General features: G+C 39.1%; 1 protein-coding gene across 5 annotated transcripts in view; it reads right to left on the reverse strand.

Moving 5' to 3' along the window:
- Positions 1-23,390, reverse strand: part of limk1a (LIM domain kinase 1a) — a 92,624-nt gene that overhangs the window by 21,922 nt on the left and 47,312 nt on the right. For 4 of the 5 annotated variants that reach the window (XM_036556569.1, XM_036556568.1, XM_036556571.1 and 1 more), the window contains one exon: positions 16,275-16,413. In XM_036556569.1, the coding sequence (XP_036412462.1) occupies positions 16,275-16,413 (139 nt within the window). Of the gene's footprint in view, positions 1-6,539; positions 6,762-16,274; positions 16,414-23,390 lie in introns of those variants that run through there. The other variant, XM_036556572.1, reaches the window with a different exon arrangement.

The raw sequence follows: 23,390 nt of genomic DNA on the forward strand, positions 1-23,390 counted from the left end.
TCTATGCAGCACATATGCAAGAAATACATAAATACATGTATTTGCTCATACTAGAAATATCTGTGTGATATATGTGATGTTTTAAATTGTGTTAATGTCTGTTATAAGCTTCAAATAAAACATATGAACTGTCTTTTGCAAGATTCAAGATCAAAAAAATGTTCACACTTAGCTTAGCGCTAACAAACTACTAGAATCTCATAGGGGCGCTAGCAGAAATTAGCATTATTAGAAATTAGCAAAGTAGCATGAATGTTCTGGCATTTATGGCCTGAACTGACGGCCTAGCTTTAAAAGTCTGCTGCTGTCTATAGAAATGGACAAAGCCACAGACATCAATGTGGCTGCTACTTCTGTTTTTAGCGGTGTGATGTATTTTCTGGGCTGATATGTTTTTACAGATAACAGATTAGCCTCTTAGCTTCAGAGTAAACCCAAAAAAGGGTGCTAAAATTTGATGTAACGATAAAACTGTGTAAATCTAATTTCTCACGGAGCCGTCGGCCCAAAGATCTGCCTTTTTGCTCCGTTACACAGAGAGAAACAGAGCTTTTCCGCCAGCATAATGGGAGAGTTTAGGGGAGGCAAAGGTGAAAACCACAGCGAGAGATCAGGGGAAACAACCGTGACGCCACTGCACACCTCCGCGGTGGCGCCATTTGTCGACCACCCTCGTGTCTCTGAAACCAGTCAGGGCTCTGGTGAAGGACAACAACTGCCTGACCACAAACACAAGGCTGGCCAGGTCGTACAAAGCTCGCTGACCACTTCTGTAAACGAACAACTGCCTGCCTCCCCCCACAGAGGAAGCAGCAGCAGCCCACACGGCTGAGAGCACTTCACTAAAAGAGCACCCGCAAACATCAAGGGCACAGGAAGGTTAAGAACACTGAAAAAGTGCTGCATTGAATTTGCTTATTATTCACACATGAATAAAGTACAATTTCCCATCACTTTCTGCATAATTAAATAGTTAAGATGTAAACAGAGTCGTTCAGAGTGGTTTGGTGTGAAACGCTCCGTTTTCGAGAAACTTAGCGAGTCAGAATTGTTCACAGTGGTGGTGATAGGAACCAGACGTCCACCTCTAAAAGCTCCCTCACAGAAAGTTATTACATGAAATGGCTATGAATTCACCGCCTGATGACTGAGACACTGTTTCACAAAAGCTTTAAGAAGGTTTTGGTATAAAATCCATTCGTGGTGTAGGATTACACGCTGGGCCAAAATAGTCCCCAAATCAAACTAATTATTTTCAGATTTTCCAGTATTTTCCCAGTCATTACATAATGGTTATGAATACACTGCCTGATGTCTGAGATGTTGCTTTATGATAGTTTTGAGAAGATTTTTGACCTTAAAATCCATTCATGGTGGAGGGATACATAACATGTAGGGCGTTGTGAGGCAAAAGTAGTCCCCAAAGAAAACTTATTATCTCAGATTTTCAACTATTTTCCCATCATCAACATTCCATATAAACTCAGAAGACTCGTGTAGGTTTACTGGTGGTTTTGGATAGTAAATAAAATGGCTATATTAGTGTTGTAGTCATGGCGACCCCTGGTTCCTATCACCACCACTGTAAAGACATCTGAACCATTTCACACCAAACCACTCCGAATCACTCTGTTTACATCTCAAACTCGCAATTATGCAGAAATGTGAAAAAATCACTCATTTTATTTTTAATATATGAACTATAAGGGATCGTCAGTAGGTAATATATTTTATTCATGTGGAAATGATGTACATATTTGAATCTAATCAATATAACGCAACACTTCTTTTTAGTGAAAAGAACAGACACAGTATGAGTAACAGGCGCGTCCATTAGCTCACGTCTGTGTCTATATTTCCTCTCATGGAGATTTGATTTTACAGTAATCAACTTTGGGTTCTGTCTCAGCTCACCACACATACACAGTGTCTGCAGTATCTTTTAAGCTTTTTCCATAGTACTCTGTCATTTCTGTCACTGTGCTTTCGTGCCTACACGCAAACCCAACCGCAACTGTAACCTGAGTAACCTAAAAGGAAATGTTCAGGTTTAGTTTGTGTAGTAAAAGCCACAACTGTGTGAAAATAAAATAGTAGTTTTCCACAACGGGAATACCGAAACGTCCCTAGAACCATCTTTTCCTATTGTCTCATGGGCATTCAGACCCCTTAAAGCTAGCAAAACGAGGTTTTCCCACAAACGACACATCGTTTCAAACCAAAAATGAGACCCTGGAGGAAAGTTTATTGGAAATCTCTGGAAAATCCTTCTCTTATCATACGAGCGCTGATCATGCTCATGTGATCGCTTCCAAACGTCTGGTTCCTCTTTCTTCTCAGTTCCATGCGCCTATGAGCAATGACAGAGGTGGGGGTTTCTAGAAGTGTACAAATAAAAAGCATGTGTTGCTGGGGTGGAGGGGGAGGCCGGGGATGTTTAAAGGACACTTTTGACCCAAAGGAAAAATCGGTTTTACCACAGAAACACATCTGGAAAAAGTACGGAGGTTAGAATTGTAACAGTACAAGGTTTGACATGTTCAGCTCCACCATGCAGGTTCAAATAAAGCTGTTCATGCAGAGGTTCTAGTTCATCCTTTAGAACCAAAACAGCACCAAACCAGCAAGAGCCGAACTCAGAATTACAAGAATATTTAGCGATTTGCATAAATGTAGTCGATCAGCCAAGATATGAAGACATGTAGTCGTGGTTTAGCACTGGAGCTGTGAGGCTAACGTTGCTAACAAATAATAGAAGCTTACAGCCCAGCAATTAGCAATGCGCTAACTGCATGTCTAAATCCAAAATATGCATACCTCACCTCAAAGCATGTGTAGTTGCCCAGTAATCTCTAATAGACTGGATTATGTGGTTCCTGACACTGTATGTCACACTGTTATCTATGAACATGAGGTAAATACATTAGCATAAAGCTAAAAACAGTAGCACACTGCAAAAATGATATCTTGAGGTAAATATAGTCAGTATATCTCATATTTCTCACTTTGAGGTTGTTGTAAGAATATTATAAGATTATTTAACCAATTTCAGGACATTTTATTACTTATTTCATGTACTTTTATCAATTATCCCACTATATTGGCAGATAATTTTGCTTGTTTTAGGAAATATGCTTGAAGCAAGCAACATTATCTGCCAATATATTAAGATAATTTTACTTGATAAAAATATTCAGAGTAAGGAAAATAAACCCCAGAAATAGCTGAAATATTGTTTACTATTCTAACAACAACCTCAATATGAGAACTACTGGCTGTATTAACTAGATTTAAGATACTTGCCAAGATAGCACTTTCTTTTTGCAGTGCAGCTGCCTAGAAGCTTGAATTTCGTCCACACATTGCGTTGCATCAACCCCAGCTTAGCGAACTATTACTTTTTTCAACATAGTGCATGGTAAATGTCCATATTTCAAAAGACCAATTACTGACCATAATTGGTGTCTGACACCGTATGTCACACTGTTATCTATAAACAAGAAGTAAACATATTAGCATAAAACTAAAAACAGTAGCAAACTGCAAAAAATGATATTTTGGCAGGTAAATATAGTCAGTATATCTCATATTTCTCATATTGAGGTTGTTGTAAGGATATTATAAGATTATTTAACCCATTTCTGGACATTTATTTATTTCATGAACTTTTCTTAAGGCAAATCTAACTTTATGCACAATGATGGAATATCGGTATCAGCAGATAGTTGTAAAAAAATATTGTATCAGTATCAGACAGATGATTAAATTTGACTGACATGTCAAACAAATATTTGACAATGTATTTATTGACCTCCAGATGAGCAGAATGATAAGGCGATGCTGGGTTACTGGGCTAAAATATCTGGATTTCATTCATTTTACACTTATAAGAATTATAAACCTACAAATACTTCTCTGTAATGCTCATCCAGGTGGGTTTAGTCCCAATTTCAGTTTTATATACATAGCATATTTCAGCATTCACAGATATGTGCCCAAAAAAAAACAGATCAATCCCCATTTTAGTGCATCCCTAAAAATGACCAGCTGAGATCTGACAGTCTGACTGACTAAATGAATGAATGAACAAAAGGAAGGAAGTTCCAATTCAGGTAAACATGCTATCTTTTCATCGCTGTTCATCAGTGATCGCACAGACGGCTCAGTGAGGAATTTTTCCTAAAAAACCAAAACATTTTCTGTTGGCAACTTTCCATCACACCTTACTGAATTCCAAGAAACAAAGATGCATTTATGACTCCAGGGAGTCTGAGACGGTGCTTTAAGGTCATCTTATGCTCTACTCTGGTTATTTATGAATCCTCCCTGTAGAATTGGGGTCTCGGAGGGGCTGCCCCTCTTTGTCATTAAAACTTCCCACGGCAGGGGGAAGGTGAGAGTAGTGAATTTATTCACACCACCATTCATCACAGCTTCATCAGCCACAGCTGGGATACATATTGGCTGGTCATTTACCTATACGCGCCGGGACCACCGCATTAGTCATGTATTGGAAGTGGGTTTTTCCATATGTTTTCATCCAATGCAGCAGGACCATGTGCACCAACGACTCCCCGAGTTAACATTAGCAGCTGTAAACACCAGACATGACATCAGCCACCACCGATAAATTCAACGAATGAGCTCATCCACAAATACCTTGATGCGAAACATCGCATGGCCACAATAAGGTTAATGTGGGACTGTCCAGATGCGTGGATAAATGACTGAGAACCAATGTGAGGAGTGGATGAAACCAATGTACTACTAAAAAAGTTATTTCTGAGAATAATGACTCAAAGTAGAAGTGAAAGTACCTTAAATACAACATGCGTAGATGTACAAAAGTACCAGGCCAGCTGAGAAACCAACAGAACCAGACAGGAACCCTCAAGGCCTTCTAAGCCTTCAAAGAAGGCTTAATATACTGATAAACTCCATTAAATATATATATATTTCATTTTTTGACCAAGTTTTGAGATTTGTGACCCAAACTTAATATAACTTTGTTACTTCTTAGCACCTCCAGCATCTGTCAGAGTAGAAACTGCAGTTTATTCGGTTCTGTTCTTCACTTTTTGGACTAAAATAAAATGCTAAAGCTCCAAGGTGAAAGGGGTACAGATGCTCATCCAAATGAAATTTAACTCCAAAATTGAATTAGGAGCTAAATGTTAATGACAAAGTAGATTACTTTACTCACTAATATGCTTGAGTAGAAACAAAAGTGTTTAAAAATACTAAAAGTACAAATCAACAATTTACTTGAGTAAACAGAAGTAAAGTTTGCCATAATAACAAGTTTTGTTATTTTATATCTCGCTGCTGTCATAAGAAAACCTTTAACTTTACAGGAGAAGGAAAAAACATACTTCACTTTTAATGCAAGTAAATGGAACCAGACATTTTTCCAAGTAATTTTGGGCTGTTTCTTTTGGTCCATTTATCATGAAATTTACAGACAACGTAAAGGGCAATAGGGATTTTCAGATTATGCCAAAAAACTGAAAAATGACAAAAGTGGAGATATGACGTATTGATCTGACAGCAGCTATACAATAATATAATAATACAACTTATACAATTGTGGATTACAGCTATTTTTATCAATATTTAAAAAATTTTGTTAAGAAAAATGAAAATGCTAAGTATTACACAGAATTTATCGATTAACATTAGACTTTTCTACATATATTGATTTACGTTCGAGGTTTGTTTTAAGACTCATTTGTGAAATATGATTAATTCTGGATATTAATGTTATTATAACTTCGTTGTTGACATTATACAGCTTTCTCAGTCATTTTAGAATCTTCTACAGCTCTGTTTACCATTCTTAAAAACACAGACGTACATATTGCAGTGATTTTAAAACAGCAAATGACTGAGTGTGAGGTTTTAGAGTAAAGCTGTCATTTGTCTAATGATGCCCTTATGAGATAATGAACGTTCTGGCCAATTATAAGGTTCTGAGTGATAACATGGCAATGCTGAACATGAGATGTGTTGTTGATGGTTTAAAATTAAGGCCACAGCAGGCCCGACCACAAGTGGAGCATGGCAAACGTGACCAGACAAGTGAGCACAATCAGGTCAAGATCTGTAGGAGCGTCTTCAATCTGAAGCCAAGTGGGTCATTTATAGCACTGAGTCCCCCTAAACTGCGAAACCCACCGAATAATTAGATATGAAATGGAATTCCTAAGATGGCATCTAGTAAATCTTGGATTAAAGGATTGGAGGAGTCTTTAAATATTTCAAGACGTGCCCCAAATATATAAACCATGATGTGACAACCACACAAAAATGGAATACAGCCCAACATGTCGTCCACACTATAAATAGAACACACTGCAGTGCATCTTCAGTACAATAAATTGGGAAAAAATGAAGATAAGCTTTATCCCAAAGGAACATGTACATGCTTCAACCTCTCCAGCATCCACATATCAGACAAGCCATGCCTGATACAGCATGAATAGTTAATGAGAGAGGGACACAGAGCCCCAGCAGCCGGAAAGGAGAAACAGCCATCTTACCTTCTTGTCCCTTTTCCACAGTTTCAGACAGCAAAATCCCCAAAAAAACAGGTCTCCCACCATGACAGCGGCTGGGCTGATCGCGCTAACGTGCCGAGCTCATTCTAGCAAAAGGCAGCGTCAAAAACAAAACAGAGCCGGCAGCCAAGAGAGAGAGAAGAGGAGGTGGAGACCACGCCCCCCCAGAGGCTTAGCTCATCTCTGAAAGCATGTCATCCTGCTTGCTCTACCCCCTCCCTCTCTCTCTCTCTCTCTCTCTCTCTCTCTCTCTCTCCTCTCTCAGTGTGTGTGTGTGTGTGTGTGTGTGACATCATCACTTCCTGCCGAGCCCACCCATGTGCTCCTGCGCAGTGGCTTTGCACCTCCACCCCCCACCCAACATGCCTTCCACCGCCGCTGACTGATTGGAAACCGAGCTGATGAATCAAAGAGAACCTAAATTCTCAGAGTAAGACTGGGTGATATATCAAAAACAGAATATCACAATATTTAAAGATGTTATACTTATCACAGCATGGCTGATACTGTTGGGGATAAAATGCACCAACAAAACAGCACTGCCTTATTTTAAAAAAGGCTTTAAAAATAAAATCTACAATTTAAGAAGGAAAAATGAAATAAACAAACAAAAAAAAAGATAAAAGAAGATGGCAAAATGGGCTGACATCCAATCAGCTACATACAACAGTCATGCTAATTTGAAGTGTCTTCATGTCAAGAGATCACTGTGTTTACATGCACTCAATATTCCGATTTGTACAGTTATCTGATTACTCAAATGGTCATGTAAACAGCACACTCCGATCTAGAAATCCGATTAAGAAATATGATAAAGAGGCTGGATTTTAGCTCAGTAATCAGATTTCTCAGTGCATGTAAACTCTTACTCTGATTTCTTTTGGATTTCTAAGTCTGCACATGTGAAAACAGACTGCGGTACCGGAAATACGCCAGAATCGTCACCGCGAGAAGCAGCAAAACACTTTTGGAACAACGCTGAAACCAAATATATGCTGATTTTCTGCAGTTATCGGATTATTAAGTGAATGTAAATACACTCACTGTTTTTTCCTCACTGATATATTGTTCTTTCTAAGGATGCAAATTTGGACAAATTAGGAAATGTTCCTCAAACTGAATGATAAAACTGCTGGTTTAAATATGAATGTTTGTCTTGTTTTCATCCTGGAAATGAAATAAAATGAATTAAAGTTTTTTTCTGACTGACAGCATTAGCTGAACTATTGTTCCTTTGTCGGTTAAATTAATCCCAATTTGCTAATATTCTCAATATTCAGCCAAATAACTCGTATTGTGACGAGTGGAACTAAACCTGAAAGACACTTATTAGCAGACTTTTTTTCCTTATAAATTGCACTGACTGCCAATATACACTGCTTGTTTTTTATATTACTATCAAACGTGCTCCAAAACTTACACAGTCTTATGCCAAAGTTTAACTTCCCCACTCGAACTACGTATTTGTTCATTTCCTAAGTAAAGAATTTAGTTAACACATCCTCTACAAAGAACGCACTTAAGTATGGTACTTTTCTGTAAATTTTACAGCACATTTTCTGTTTATTTGTGAGTATAACATATTGGGGGAAAACTGATATATATAGTAGGTTTTCTCTCCAAACCTCAGCACCACTTTCAACAATTTTCTTTCTATTCGTGATGTATGCTTCAGGGAGAAGTGTTTGACACATACAGCACATATAAATGATATTATTATTACTACCACCTTTATTAGAGAAGTAAAATCAGCTGTTTTTCTTTTCTAAAACTTGTCATATTCAGACTTGTTGATACAGCATTTTTGGAATAAAACTCTTCATACAGGGCTACAACTTTATAGCAATATAATGCCGTAGCCTCTGCACAGGCCACATTTTCTGCTTCATCTTTAGTTAAATTCAGCAGTAATTGTGCATTAAAATGTGCTTCCTGTGGAAGATCTGTTCTCATTTTCACTCAGAAAAGCAATAAAGCACCACAAAACCAGGGAAGCCCAAACGTCTGCATAAGAAAATAGACTGTGATGTGATTTTTCATTAAAACGATGAACACAACACATCGAAGAAACACTTTGGTGAGCAAAATTAGCTCCTGTCCTGCTGACCTGACGACTGCATTCCACTTATTCAGTGATGGACGAACTGGTCACCGAGCCACACGCTTTCACAGTGGAGGGACTGATTAAAAAGCAGCAGGGTTCTCCTCTATCTGATTTCACACAACAGCAAGAGCCAATAAGCTGGAGTTACACAGGGTGAGGGGTGGGGGGGGTGTTGGGGGGTGATAATGTTAATCAATGGGTTCCGGCCGGCTGGCCAGGTCTAGCAGCAGCTGCAGGCAGAAGAGCCATCTGAGCTGGGAGTGAGCAGATATTAATAGAGTCAGGCGGGACGTCCTGCCCACTGCAGTGCCCGACGGAACGTCGGAGATAAACAAGTACAGAACCGAGCTGACAAAGACCAGCACATGCAGTTTGAGCAGACGGGTTTACCAGGTTTGCCTGTGAGAAACAAGACTACAGTCATACAAATGCTGTATATCACTGCTGAACAAAACCTCGCACCTCCAAATGGTCACGTTCTTAACTTTTAATGGAAGCGAATGGAGAAATATTTTTTTCCAAGTAATTTTGGACCACTTATGTTTGTCCGTTCATCATGACATTTTGACCCAACGTATGTCAAGAAATGACAAAAGTGGGGAAACAATTGTCCCGACAGCAGCGATATGTAAATCATCTCTCAGTTTTTGACATAATTTGAAAAAAATCAGCTGCTTTTTACATGGTGTAAAAATTTCAGTACGGATGGACCAACAGCAATGGTCCAAAACTGCTTGACATAAAATCTCTTCACATTAACATGCTTTAAAAGCAAAGAATGTTTTTGCACTCTCCTGCAAAATTACCACTTTTGTTTCTTTGGAAAGCAGTGAAATCCATCCTCCACTTTTCTGCTTGATAAGAAATCAGTTCTCCTCACAACAACCCCAAATGAAGCTTATCAGCAGGTTCAGTTTTGGCACTGCACAAAGAGGCAGATGGAGCTAACAAGTAATAAAAGCTAATCGTCCAATAATAGCCCTCTGACGCTGCGTGGCGCGCCCATAATAGGAAATCTAAACTTATTTCTAAAGAAATGAAAATCACCAAAACAGTTGCTGTGTTTGTCCCACATTCATTCTGAGTGTCACTGGATCCTCTGAACTATGAGGTCATTAAGGAGCTGAAATACGAATAAAGCTAAAACTGTACTGAAAAAGTGAGTCTACGGTTAAAATTAACTCTTATATGGATCGTTCTACTGAATTACTTCAAACTGCAGTAAAAACCATTTAAAACTTAAACTGAGCTTAGATATTTACACCGACTCTGATCTATTTAAACCCACTGCATTAATACAGGTAGCAATGAGCTAAATATACAAAATCATCATTTATAGGGTTCTGTCTATTGGGAGGCGTCAGCGCTAAACTCTAACCCCTAAATTAACACTTGTCAAAGTAATACTTACATCTTTTTGTGTTTTTTCAGTTTTTTAATTTTTAAATGAAACCTTTTCATGTCATTACCGAAACACAGACTTTTAGTTTGTGGGCGGAGCCTTATTTTAGCCACGCCCCTGCCTTTTAGAGCAGGAAGTGAGGCTGCATCCCTGTTCCTCATGGCCACATGGTGAGCTGTAAGATCCCATTGTTTTGAGGTAAATGTGTCCCAAAGTCTGAAAATCAGTCTGGAATATTAAGAATTGTCACTATTTTTAAATATTTGTATTTTCTGTAGTGTTTTAATGAAAAATATTATGATTTTATGTGTGTACAGATGTTCAAAGCTGTGTTTGCTGGTCATGTACTGGCTAACACTTTTGAGCTCAAAATGAGCTAAAATTGTCACCACAGAAACATTTGGTAAAGTTTTGGTGATGTCATGACTGTTTTGGTAGTGATAAAATGGAATGTTCAATTATTAGTTTTAATAAAATAAACATAATTAAGGTTTAGAGTCAAGTCTAAAGTCCAAGATCAGTTAAAAGTCCCAAATGTGTTTGAGCTCTGACTTTGAACCAGCTCAAACGAATGATCCGTATCACAACACCCGCAACTCAGTCTGCAGCCTAAGACTGCCAAAGCATCTGGACTACACTGGAGAAAGCCTGCTGGTTTGAGTGGGGCATTCTGGTGAGGTCAGTCTTATGATGTCAGTTCAGTGCACAGAAAAGTTAGCACTTAGCATATTTGCCTGATATGTAGAACTGCATAATTCAGAGGATCCAGTGACGTTTGGAGGACAGATGTCCGTACTTCAAAATGTATTGACTGTGGAATATTTAATTGACCACAGGGTGCGACAGCAGTGATTTCCAAAAACACCATTCATTTTTACATAGACAAGTCCAGCTTAGACCCAGAGTTGCTAGTATGGGGATGACACTGACTAAAGAATGATAAATAAACATGTGTTATCTGGATATATCTGAATGGCGAAAGGCTGATTTATAATTCTGCGAAGATGCACGTAAACATATCTGCGATAACACTCAGAGAAGATGTTCATGAGTAAGCATGAGGCTACGACATGCACACCTCAAAAATCTTAACTACGCTTTGTGTGGCTCTGCAGAGCTCTGCATGAAGCAATGGCTTACAGAAACAATGATGTGTGTAGGACTCAGGAAATCTCAACCTGAGAAAATAAGAACAAAGCTGATTAAATTAAGACCAGCTTTAATCAGGGTTGCTGCACAATTAACATCAATTTATTTAATTCCTTTTTAAGCCCTAAATATAGCAAAAACACCATTTCACCCTGCAACACTGCACAAATTCAAAGATGGCATGTATTAATAATAATTTTACTCCAGCTGATAAGTTGATCCTTATCCATGTCTTCTCGGTGTGTTTATTAGTTTCATCAGGGGTCAACTTCTGGCCATATAAATTGAATTGTTCACAGTGATGGTGATAGGAACCGGACATCCACCTCTAAAAGCTCCCTCACAGAAAGATATAACATAAAATGGTTATGAATTCACTGCCTGATGTCAAGAGATTGTTTAACGATAGTTTTGAGAAGATTTTTCACCTTAAAACCCATTCGTGGTGGAGGGATACATAATATTCAGGGTGTTGTGGGGCAAAAATAGTCCCCCTAAAAAACGTATTATCCCAGATTTTCACTATTTTACCATCATCAACATTCCATATGAACTCAGAAGACTCGTGTAGGTTCACTGGTGGTTTTGGATAGTAAATGGTCTATGTTTGTGTTGTAGTCACGGCGACCCCTGGTTCCTATCACCACCACTGTACTTTTGAACCATTTCACACAAAACCACTCTGAATCTCTCTCAAAAAGAGACAATCTCAAAAGCTGAACTATGCAAAAATATTGAACAATCAGTGGAATTCCCCTTAGAGCCTAGAGACTTAGAGCTTTCTGAAATGAATGAAATGAAAAATGGGTTTCCAAAGAGCAGAGACAATGGTAACAACAGCATAAAAGTAGAGCAGCAGGCTATTGTGCAAGTGTTTAAGCATTTTAATGCTCAGATAAGAAAACTGAAAGAATGATTCAGTCCCCTCTCAGTCTGAGACCGTGATAGCGCACCAGACCACAGAGGGGGGTAAAAAAAACCACATTGAACACTACAGTGCACAGCACATACTCATTTCCACTGAAAACCACACCTATTAGTCATGCCAGAAAACAGCAATCTGAAGGTAGCTGCTATCCCGTATCATCTCTTCCTGGTCTAAACAAGTCCGAGGAAACAACAAGCGCACTGTCATCACGACACGTAACCTTCCTCACTGCTTAGATAGTGGAGGATAAAGACTGAACAGTTGATTTCAGCAACTTCATTACACCAGGCCTCGCTCAGATAACGCTCATCTAGGAGACACGAAAACAGTCCCTCTGTATCAGAGCGCTGGTTGCTGCCGGTGGGAGCTGCTGTTGCTAAAGTGGTACTTTCCTACCACCCGACTCGGGAGAGACACGTGCGTGTCACCATCGTTTCACAATATTCCCATTATGACTGAGGAGGGGGGGTCAAAAACTGAAGCTTCCTAAATGGCTCTTGGCTTGGAGACATGGTGCTAGGAATAACCTCTAATAAGAACAGAGCAGAGCCCTGTTGGAGCTGGATTAGTTTTATCTGCGGAGCTGAGTGATTACCGACAAGCTCCCTGATTTTAATCGGCAGTGTAAGTAATAATTCAGGAGCGAATTACCTTCTGTAGCCCTACTCGAGCTGGATTAGTTTGAACAGAGGAGGTTCGGTGATGTAATCTATGCCTGATTTGACTGGCTGATCGGTACAGGATTAAGGAACTGTGTAATTACCCAAAACCGCCCCAAAATAGCCAGAATCGACAAGGTAATAATCACATGGATGTTTATGTCAACATTATGTGACAGGTACCATATTACCAAACAATAACAACAAGCTGTGTGGGTAAATGGCAAATATGTCACCAAAAAAACCCAAAATGTGACACTGGACGAGGGAGGAGACTTCACATCTCATGTCAGTGTGGAGTGACGCCTATTATCGATGGAAATTCCAAATTCTAAAAATACTAGAGTGTGATTAACTTTTGACTCTAATCTGAATTTTCAGCTCCTTAAAATCATATAAAATTAAAAAAACTATAAAATTCTCAGACCCGACTGACAGGTTCTTTAGAGAACCAAAAGCGGCAGCTGTAGAAAGAACTTTCTGGTATCTTTATTTTTCAGACTGTGTAAGATTAGATTGCACTTCTATTATGAATTCTCCCTTTAGTAAAGCCATAAACTGATTGTGGGAGCTTGTGATGTGCTGGCTTGGAATCAGTGGCACAGGCAGGAAGAGAGAGACAGAGAGGGAGAGAGAGAGAGAGAGAGAGAGAGAGAGAGAGAGAGACAAGAATGATCTAATTACTGGGTTTTGGCTACGCTGTTCTGTAAATCACTGTGTATGAAAGACAGAGAAGGAGAGAAGGGCACTGAGTTCATGTCAACTGCCAGTGAGAGACTGTAATGGTAAAGTTATAGATAGAAAAGCAGCATCATCAGAAAACTGAAACAATGCTCAGTAATAAGTAGTACAGGGTGTTTCTAATTAAAGTGGCCAGTTAGTGGAAGCACAAGGCCTGTGTTTCCAATAAAGTGGCCAGTGAGTGGAAGTACAGGGTAGGTGTTTCTAATAAAGTGGCCAGTGAGTGGAAGTACAGGGTAGGTGTTTCTTATAAAGTGGCCAGTTAGTGGAAGCACAAGGTCAGCATTCCCAGCATTAATCAGACTGTTAGTGGTAATATGGTTATATCACATGCAGCTGTAACATAACAGGTTCTCCTGTTTGGAAGAAACAAGAAGCACACTTTGCATAAATTCCTGTGATCACAGTGTTTCTGTAATTACTGTTACATTTCCCCTAATTCAAACCAGGAAACGAGCACTATCAGGAAACAAAATGCAATAAGGTTCATCCATCAGGTGAGTTTATGATCCGTTTATGGACTGGGGAGCTGCAAGGCCTCATCTGACCGTCATCCCGATAGTGCATCTTCACAGGCTATAATCAGCCCCGTAATGTGATTGAATGGCATGACCGTTTCAAATTTACAGGGCGGTAACTGTCAGTGCCGCCTCTACATACTCAAGGAAATGTGGGTTTGCAGCGGATGCTGGAATAACATGCTCGGCCATCTTTAATTCACTTAGCGTGGGCCAGGGGTGTTCAATTATAGTGATTGCACTCCGCAGCGCAGGCCATGTGTCAATCAGTCAGGGTGTGGATTCTGGTTTAAAGTGCTTTCACAAAAAAACAGAACTGGCTTGAGGAAGGACAGGTCAGTAAATAATGTCCCACAGTGCACATGCAGTGGTTTGCTGTTTTTCTCTGCTGCTACAATGAAATCATTCTCATTCAGGAAACAAATACGCTGTGATTTAGTCATGAATGTGAGGTGAAGTCTTTAGGAATAAGTCATCTTACTATTCATGCAGGAAATCAGTGACGTAACGGCACTTAAAATAGGAAATGTAGCGGCACTGACAATGCAGAGCTTTGTGCAGGCTAATGCAATGTTTTTATGTATTATCACAGTATTAAAGTGATTCAGTTGGCCAAATTTCCCCATTTACTCCAAATGTATTTGATCAGCAAAGACAAGTCTGATGTCTAAAGTTTGCTTCTTTTAGTTTTAGGCCTGGAGCTACAAGGCTAATGTAGCTAACAAGTAAAGGATGCTTATAGCCAGCTGTTAGCATTGTGCTAACTGCATGGCTAATTAATCACATACCTTTCTCACACTGTGTTGGGCTCTTAAAGGAACAGTTTAGTGAAAAATCAAACTTTACCATTACCATTTACCATTTACCCTACATTAGCCAAGACATGCTTGGTGTCCACATTGTGCTTCTTTTTAGCGCTGGGGCTATGAGGCTAACGTTGCTATAAAAATTAGAAGTCAACAGTCACTCCATCGATTTTTCAAAATTCCTGCATAATTAAATGGTTAAGATGTAAACAGAGTCGTTCAGAGTGGTTTGGTGTGAAACGCTCTGTTCTAGAGAAACTTACCGAGTCAGAATTGTTCACAGTGGTGGTGATAGGAACCAGACGTCCACCTCTAAAAGCTCCCTCACAGAAAGTTACTACATGAAATGGTTATGAATTCACTGCCTGATGACTGAGACACTGTTTTATGACAGTTTTGGTCTAAAATATACCTTTAAATTCACAGTGGAGGGATACATAATATGCAGGGTGCTGCGAGGCAAAATAGTCCCCAAAGAAAACTTATTATTTCAAAATTTCCACTATTTTCCCATTATCATCATTCCATATAAACTCAGAAGTGTAGGTTCACTGGTGGTTTTGGATAGTAAATAAAGCGTCTATGTTTGTGTTGTAGTCATGGTGACCCCTGGTTCCTATCACCACCACTGTAAAGACATCTGAACCATTTCACACCAAACCACTCTGAATCACTCTGTTTACATCTCAAATACTGAGTTATGGGGAAATTTTGAAGTGATATTTTGCTGAAAAATCTAATTTCCTCATTCTAAATATAGCTGATCAGCTGAGACACGTTTGGTGTCTGAAATCACTGGAGCTACGAGGCTAATGTAGCTAATAAGTACTAAAAGCTTATACCCCACCAATTAGCAAGGTGCCAACTGCATAAATAACAAACTGTCCTTATACTGCGATAAGTTGTTAATTAACTTCAGAAAGACTTGTTCATTTGGATTCTGACACTGTGTGACACAGTGTTATGCATGTGTATCACATAAGCAGGTCAAACTGCTGCTTTAATCCAAGAAAAACCCTAAAAAGTGCTGATGAAAAGCTTTTTTGGCTGAAGGAGACATTTTCCTAGTACAGAGACGTTCAAAACAATGTGCCCCCCGTCCATCTCGCAACCAGCCTAAACTTTCCCCTCATTACCATAATCTCTTCTCCTCACCATGAATTAAACATACTGGCTCTTTTAGCGAGGCCAGATAGAGAACAGTGGACTGCTGTTTAATTCATGGGGGTCCTCCACACGTGTGGTACAGCGCCGAGCGGCGCGTGAATGCGGTTTTGTTGGGCCGCGTAACAGGAGCGGCTGTGTGAAATCCGAGGCTCGGCTGTGCGGGAGGAAATATTGAAGGGTGCGGAGAGATGGGAGGGCTGAGATGGAGGGATGGGGTGTCGCTGGAGACGCTCTTGGACTCACCATGATAAGGCCGGTGGTGATGGGCTCGGAGCAGCCGTGACACAGCTCTCCAAACTTCGCCCAGTAGTCTTTCTTACAGTAGAGACGACCATCTTTCTCATAGTACCAGTGAGACAGAGAGGCACTGCACTCACAGCATCTGAGAGAGAGAGAAACAACAATGATCAATCATTCTGTTCTATGTATTCTATTCCATGTTTAAGATCTGCCTTTAAGTGTTCATGTACATAGTATATGAAAACATTTTACTTAAAGTTATTCATTTTTCAGGAGACATTTCTAAGGAGATTAGATAATCCACTTCAAGTAAAAGGAAAATATGCGAGTTTCCAAAACTGGAGTTCAAAAACTGATTAAAAGCTACAGAGAAAATGTGACTCCTAACAACCACCTGGAAGACCTGGTAGACACCAAAACATCAGAAAAGGAAAGAGACAAAAAAAGAAGAACATTTGCACTAAAACACTGACATCTGAGATGTGCCGTGAGGTTTTATAGACTGATCATCCCAAATTTGTGTTTGGGATTCATTTAGAAAATGCTAAACCAACTTCTAAGACTGAACATTGGAGGTGTGTCTGCAGATTCTTTGAGAGACTGAAAGTGAGCCTACTGAAAAGAATGGAAGCTGGAATAAAGGTAAGGAGTGACACACTGACTCTCGCACAGTTGAGAGTAGATTTAGCTGTTAAGACTTATGTGTACTCCACAAAAAAGCCCTGAGTAGACCAGAAAGTGTGGCCTCAACTTGATCTTCACTGTCTGTGTTTACACCCAAAGACTTTTGCCAATCCGATTAAAAACATTCCAATTATAGATTAAGACTGAGGTGTTTATTCTCACTCTACTCAACAATCTGATGGAAAATCTCCATCACATGTACATGCAAACTAGAAGTAATCAGATCCAAAACGTAGAGAGCCGCTTAGTGTAGCCGTTACCATGATAACCAGCATCACGTGAGTCCAGTCAGAGTGAGACGAGCAGCAGTGAGCAGTGCTTGTGTTTTTAATTACTCTAAAATGATGTCAGACTCAGGAAACGTCCTTCACATGTCCTTATTAAAGAAGGCCGAGAGGAAGACGTCGTGTTCTGAGACACATAAGCTGGACGTCCGTCCCACCGCCGTCTTTTAAAGATCAGAGCATAAACTTCGTCTCCTCTGCAGACCAGTTTCTGCTCCGCCATGTTGAACGGTATAAACTTTCACTATGATGTAACGAACATGATCAGAACGGACTTAAACTTTCCGATTGGGAATGTAATCAGATACAGGTGTTCACACGGATATTATTCTTCTATTTAACAGATTATTTACAGGATTACCCACCTCATTTAATCAGATAGAAACTGTATTCCGAATGGCCTCAATCAGACTATTCTAGTCTAGAAGTGTGTTGAGCTATTAGTCTGCATGTAAATGTGGCTAATGAAAGAGAAAAGATCCAAAAAAAATCTGACCTTTTCGAACAAAGGTCTTAACATGGTCAATGTCACAAAGTTGCTTAATGTTCATAGACAGCCATTACAGCGCCCATCTCAAATATTACTAAAATTAATATTTATTAACATCAAATCTTTACTCAGATGTATATCTGTTTTAACATTAACATAAATTATATTAACTGAATACAAATACATTAATTCTAAGAAAAATACAGCTGTTTATCTGTCTGTTTTGCTTTTCACCACAACACACTGACTTATTTATCCATAAAAATAATGCTCTGTTACATTAAAAGACACAATCAAGAGCCACTTAAGCCAAAATCAAAAGCTGGTAAATTTTGTTTTTTGTTCAACATTGATAATTTGTTGTTTCTGGCATAGTTAACAGAGTAGGGCAAGCAAAATGTGTCCACCTGATCACACAAAACAGTTTTTATTAAATACAAGGTGATTCAAAAAGATTAGGCGCCTCACGGTTGTAAAAATATGGCGCTTTGAAATCGGATAAATGTTTTTGAATCACTCTGCATGTCTGCAGTATTCACAAAAAGTCTGCAATTTACTGTCGAATAAATGACATTAGTAGAGTGTGGAAGCCAGTTTGGCCTGAAATATTCCACCCAGTCATAACTTCAGCATGATTAGACTGTACTTCAGTCTTATTTGGCATACAAAAAGTAATTCTTATTTAGTAAGAGCCATAAGTAATTGAAACTACGGAGAATAAAACAGTAATTTCCCAACATTACAAATTTTCAAGTTAGAATGTCCATTTGGCCCCGAATGACTGTTATTATTATGACTGTGATCCAGTCTACACAAAGCAGAGCGTCCAGACACAACGATGAGGTCAAAAGGACAGTTGTGTCATTATGACTGTGATCTACTCTACACAAACCGCTCATCAAAACACTCATAAACAGCCATCATGTTGTTCTAGACACGACTGGACAACAAACAGATGAAAACAACCATACAAGACAAAACTAGCAGCGTCCGCTTTGATTCACGATGGCAGCATGTGTGTGTAAGAGCGGTGAAGGTGATGTTTAAAAACAGAGGCGAGCGCTAAAGGAAGCCGCTATAGGAAGTATCTGCTCACACAGATAAACATCAGCCTCTACCACAAATAAAGAGCTGAACAACAAGATCGGCACTTCAGTCTGTTCACTAACAAAGTCTGTAGCTAAAGATTTATACAGATCAAACTATACATAACAGCAAAATACAAAGATATACAATATGATACAGTAAGATGATTAGAAATACATCAGCACTATGGCTTGAAGATTAAATATATATAACAAAATGGAGAAATGTTACAAAGAGAAGCTAATAATGATACCCTGACTCTTTGTTTCTGGTTGTTTTCTTTGATTATTTTCCTTTTTTTCTACTTAATAATTTTGTTTGATTGCTTTCATGATTGTTCATAAAAGTGTCTAAACTGATTTTGTTTTCTGTACCACTGCAATAATATCCTTATGTTTTATCTCATTTTCTTTATCACACTTTTATTATTACAGAATCATATTTACTCTTTTCATTCTCTTGTTTTTTACATTGTAATGTACAGTTGGGGGTGGGTGATATGGCAAAAATATTGTATGACTATACTTTGTGTCTTATACTTTGATGTACTTTGATTTTTTCACAATCAATCAATCAGTCAATCAATCAATCAATCAATCAATCTTTATTTAACCACGATACAGGAAAAAAGGATTGATAATGTCAAATAATAAAAGTTAGTTTAATAATAAAAAAGACTCAAATCAGGTAAGTATAAAAAAACTGAAACAATTATAATAAAAATCCATGAAAACAGTAGAAAACATAAAATAATAATAAAAGTGTAACTAAAATGTGAAAGTTGATAAAATCAAAAGAAGATAAAAAAAACAAAGGGAGGATAAGATCAAAAAAGGGAGCGAAAATTAATTAAAATGACTGAAATAATAATAAAATAATCGTAATTAAAACAAGAATAAGAATATGAATAATAATAATAAATAAACAAATAAAATAAATGGGAAAAAATGAAATAACTAAAATAATGAAAACAAGACAACAATAGTGAAAATCTACTAAAACAGTTGATAATAATATGCATCGCTATATTTAGTTTTTCTAAGATTTAAAGTTGGAATAGATCAAAAAGAACCTGTAGTACCACATATAAAAATACTATAATAATAATAATCATATTAATAATAATGATGAATCTACAACTTCAGTGATTTTTTTTCAATGGCTGCACTAAATCCAATAAAACAGGTCTAATTATTAGTGTAATAGGTCAGTGTCAGTTCACTATAGGCTTATAAAAGCAGCCTGTGAGATATTTTATCAAGATAACAATAACATATCGTCAGTTTGTCCATCCCTACCTTCCTGTGCCCTGAGTTTAAATAAAGGTTGTTTGATTAATTGATTGATTAATTTTATTGGGTTTGGAACATTTACGTTTATCACAGGGTGAGACAGATTCACTTTTCCCATAGAGATAAACAACTTAGAACTGGACGTCCTTATATGGGCATGACACCAACTACAGAATATAGAAATGACTCGGAGTTTTCTGAGCTACTAACCATACAATCAAAATAGCATCTGAAACTTTACGTCGGTTTCCATCCGCAGCCAATGACAGATTGCTGACAGCGTTTGTGGGACATATATTCATTTTGTGGGCGTCGGAGTGAGAAGATAATAGAGACATACAAGAAACAAACCATGACAAACACTGTGGCCACCCTTCCTGACCCCTCTCTCTCTCTCACCCACAGACCCTCCCACTCATCCTCCATTAGAGACTGAATAGGTCGATCGGGCTCGGCCCCGTGGGACCATATCTATCAATCCCCATCTGCCGCTCCTGCCACGCAGCTTCCTGACCCGTCCAGACTGCTGCAGCTGTATCAGCTAAACTGTGACACAACCAGGAGTCGGTATATAATAACTTAATAAAATATCTCCCACATTTTTCTCGTATTTTAATTTCCCACCTGTGGGCCACTTATAATGTTTGTGTACCAAAAACGCTCATAATATATTTTAGACTTTCCAACCACTCTTTATCACCTACAGTTAAACAGGCTGTTTTTGCTGCTGTGTCTTTCAGACTGATACACACTGAAGGGCCGAAAGTATGTGGACACTTGACTCACACCTATGTGAGCTTGTTGGACGTCCCATTCCAAAGCCAGGGGCATTAATATGGAGTTGCCTCCCTTTTCAGCTTTGCCTCCACTCTTCTGGGAAGCTTTCTACAAGATTCTGGAGTGTTTGTGGGAATATTTGTCCATTCATCTAGAAGAGCATTAGTGAGGTCAGACACTGATGTCAGATGAGAGGGCCTCACACAAGCCTAAAATCAAAATACACCAAGTGTCGGATAGAGCGGCGTAAAGCGCCGCAACTGGACTCTGGAGCAGTGGAAGCGTATTCTGTGGAGTAACGAATCTTCTCTATCTGTCAGCCTGATGGACGAGTCTGGGTTTGGCGAATGCCAGGAGAACGTTACCTGCCTGACTGCACTGTGCCAACTGCAAAGTTTGGTGGAGGAGGGATGATGCTATGGGGTTGTTTTTCAGGGGTTGGTCTAGATCCCTTAGTTCCAGTGAAGGGAAATCTTAATGCTTCAGCACCAAGACATTTTGGACAATTGTACACTTCCAACTTTGTGGGAACAGTTTGGGGAAGAACCTTTTCTGTTCCAGCATGACTGAGCCCCAGTGCACAAAGCAGCTCCATAAAGGCATGACTGGGTGAGTTTGGTGTGGAAGAACTTGACTGGCCCTCACAGAGCCCTGACCTCAACCATCAAACACCTTTGGGACGAACTAGAACGGAGATTGTGAGCCAGACCCTCTCGTCCAACATCAGTGTCTGACCTCACAATTGCTCTTCTGGATAAATGGGCAAAAATTCCCACAGACACTCTCCAAAATCTTGTAGGAAGCTTCCCAGAAGAGTGGAAGCTGTTATAGCTGCAAAGGGGGACCAACTCCATATTAATGCCTATGGATTTAGAATGGGATTCATAAAAGCTTCTGTGGGTTTAATGTGTAGGTGTCCCTAATGTGTACTTCTGTCCATATAGTATATCTGCCATTTCTGATTGTGTATTGTTCATAACCCTCTGAATTAGATCCCCTAGTCCTGCATTACAGTGGTCTGATTTGCTGAAGAAGGCAGAAAACCCAGTCCAAGGACATTCAGAGGACGTTCACTACCACAGCGAGAGGCTGCCTTCATGCGTAACCCCCTCCAGAAAGAGCGCTGGCACACTTCTGACACATCAAAGCTACTGTAATGCTAACACAGCTGGAGGATCTAATCCCTCTCCCTGAAAAACCGAGAGCTGAACTGAGCATCAGAGCAGAAGAACTATTGAGGATGTGACTTACTTTCTAGGTTTACAGTGGCGAGTATCTCTACGGGAAGCTGCTGTTCATTTTCAGTGAATGCTTCAGAAAATCACTCGTGTTGAAAACAGCAAGCACGTGAATGCGGCTGAGCGCATTCTTTCAGGGCAGATGAGGATTAAGAGGATAATCTGCTGAAATAAGGAAGCTGTACTCATAAAATTCCCAAACGACGGATGACTCTGAGCGTCCAGTCGGTGCTTTATCACAATGATATGGAAGAATTTCAGCTACACGTTGCTATGATTGCCAAGACAAATATATAACAACACTGGCTGCTGAGTTGTGATCACACACGAGCTGCCTGACCTTAACAAAGCAGAACCGCGTGAAATAAGTTCCTAATTCCTTTTTTAACCTTTGGAGTTATTACTGCCCTTTTGCGATATGAATTCTGTTCATCATGATGAACGGGTGCTTTGTTCTGATTGTAAACAGCATTAGCTTTAGCAGGCAACTGCTAACATATTTGGATTTGGAAATGGACTCATTGTCCATTTTATCAGCTCTACTGACCATAAAGTTTCACTCTGTAGTTCTACAATTACAGACTGTAGTCCATCTGTTTCTCTGCATACTTTGTTAGCCCCATTTTACCCTGTTCTTCAGTGGTCAGGACCCCCATGGACCGTCACAAAGCAGGTACTATTTGGGTGGTGGATCATTCTCAGCACTGCAGTAACACTGATGTGGTGGTGGTGTGTTAGTGTGTGTTGTGCTGGTCTGAGTGGATCAGACACAGCAGTGCTGCTGGAGTTTTTAAACACCTCAGTGTCGCTGCTGGACTGAGAATAGTCCACCAACCAAAAATATCCAGCCAACAGCGTCCTGTGGGCAGCGTCCTGTGACCACTGATGAAGGACTAGAGGATGACCAGCACAAACTGTAAAAAAATATTATATATTATAAATATTATAGTCAAAAATATTTGACTATTCATGAAAGGTTTAACAGTAAATTAGGATTTTCGATACAGGCTGTTATTTGAATATTTTTCAAATATTGTCTTAAAAATTAGAATATCAAATTTGACTGAAAGGCTCATTCCCAGTTATAAGCTGTACAGTAAGGAGACACTGACGATCCTGAAGATGACAAGATCAAATTTACTTGTTTTATTTCTGTGAATTCAGTGACTTTTAGATCAACTTATGTTTCTGTGGAAAATAGATTTGTTTGGCTTTACTGTAAATCACTTATTCAGATGTATAAATGTGGGACAGACATATTTATGAAA

Source organism: Colossoma macropomum, unplaced genomic scaffold, assembly GCF_904425465.1.
Source record: "Colossoma macropomum unplaced genomic scaffold, Colossoma_macropomum, whole genome shotgun sequence".
Lineage (NCBI taxonomy): Eukaryota > Metazoa > Chordata > Actinopteri > Characiformes > Serrasalmidae > Colossoma > Colossoma macropomum.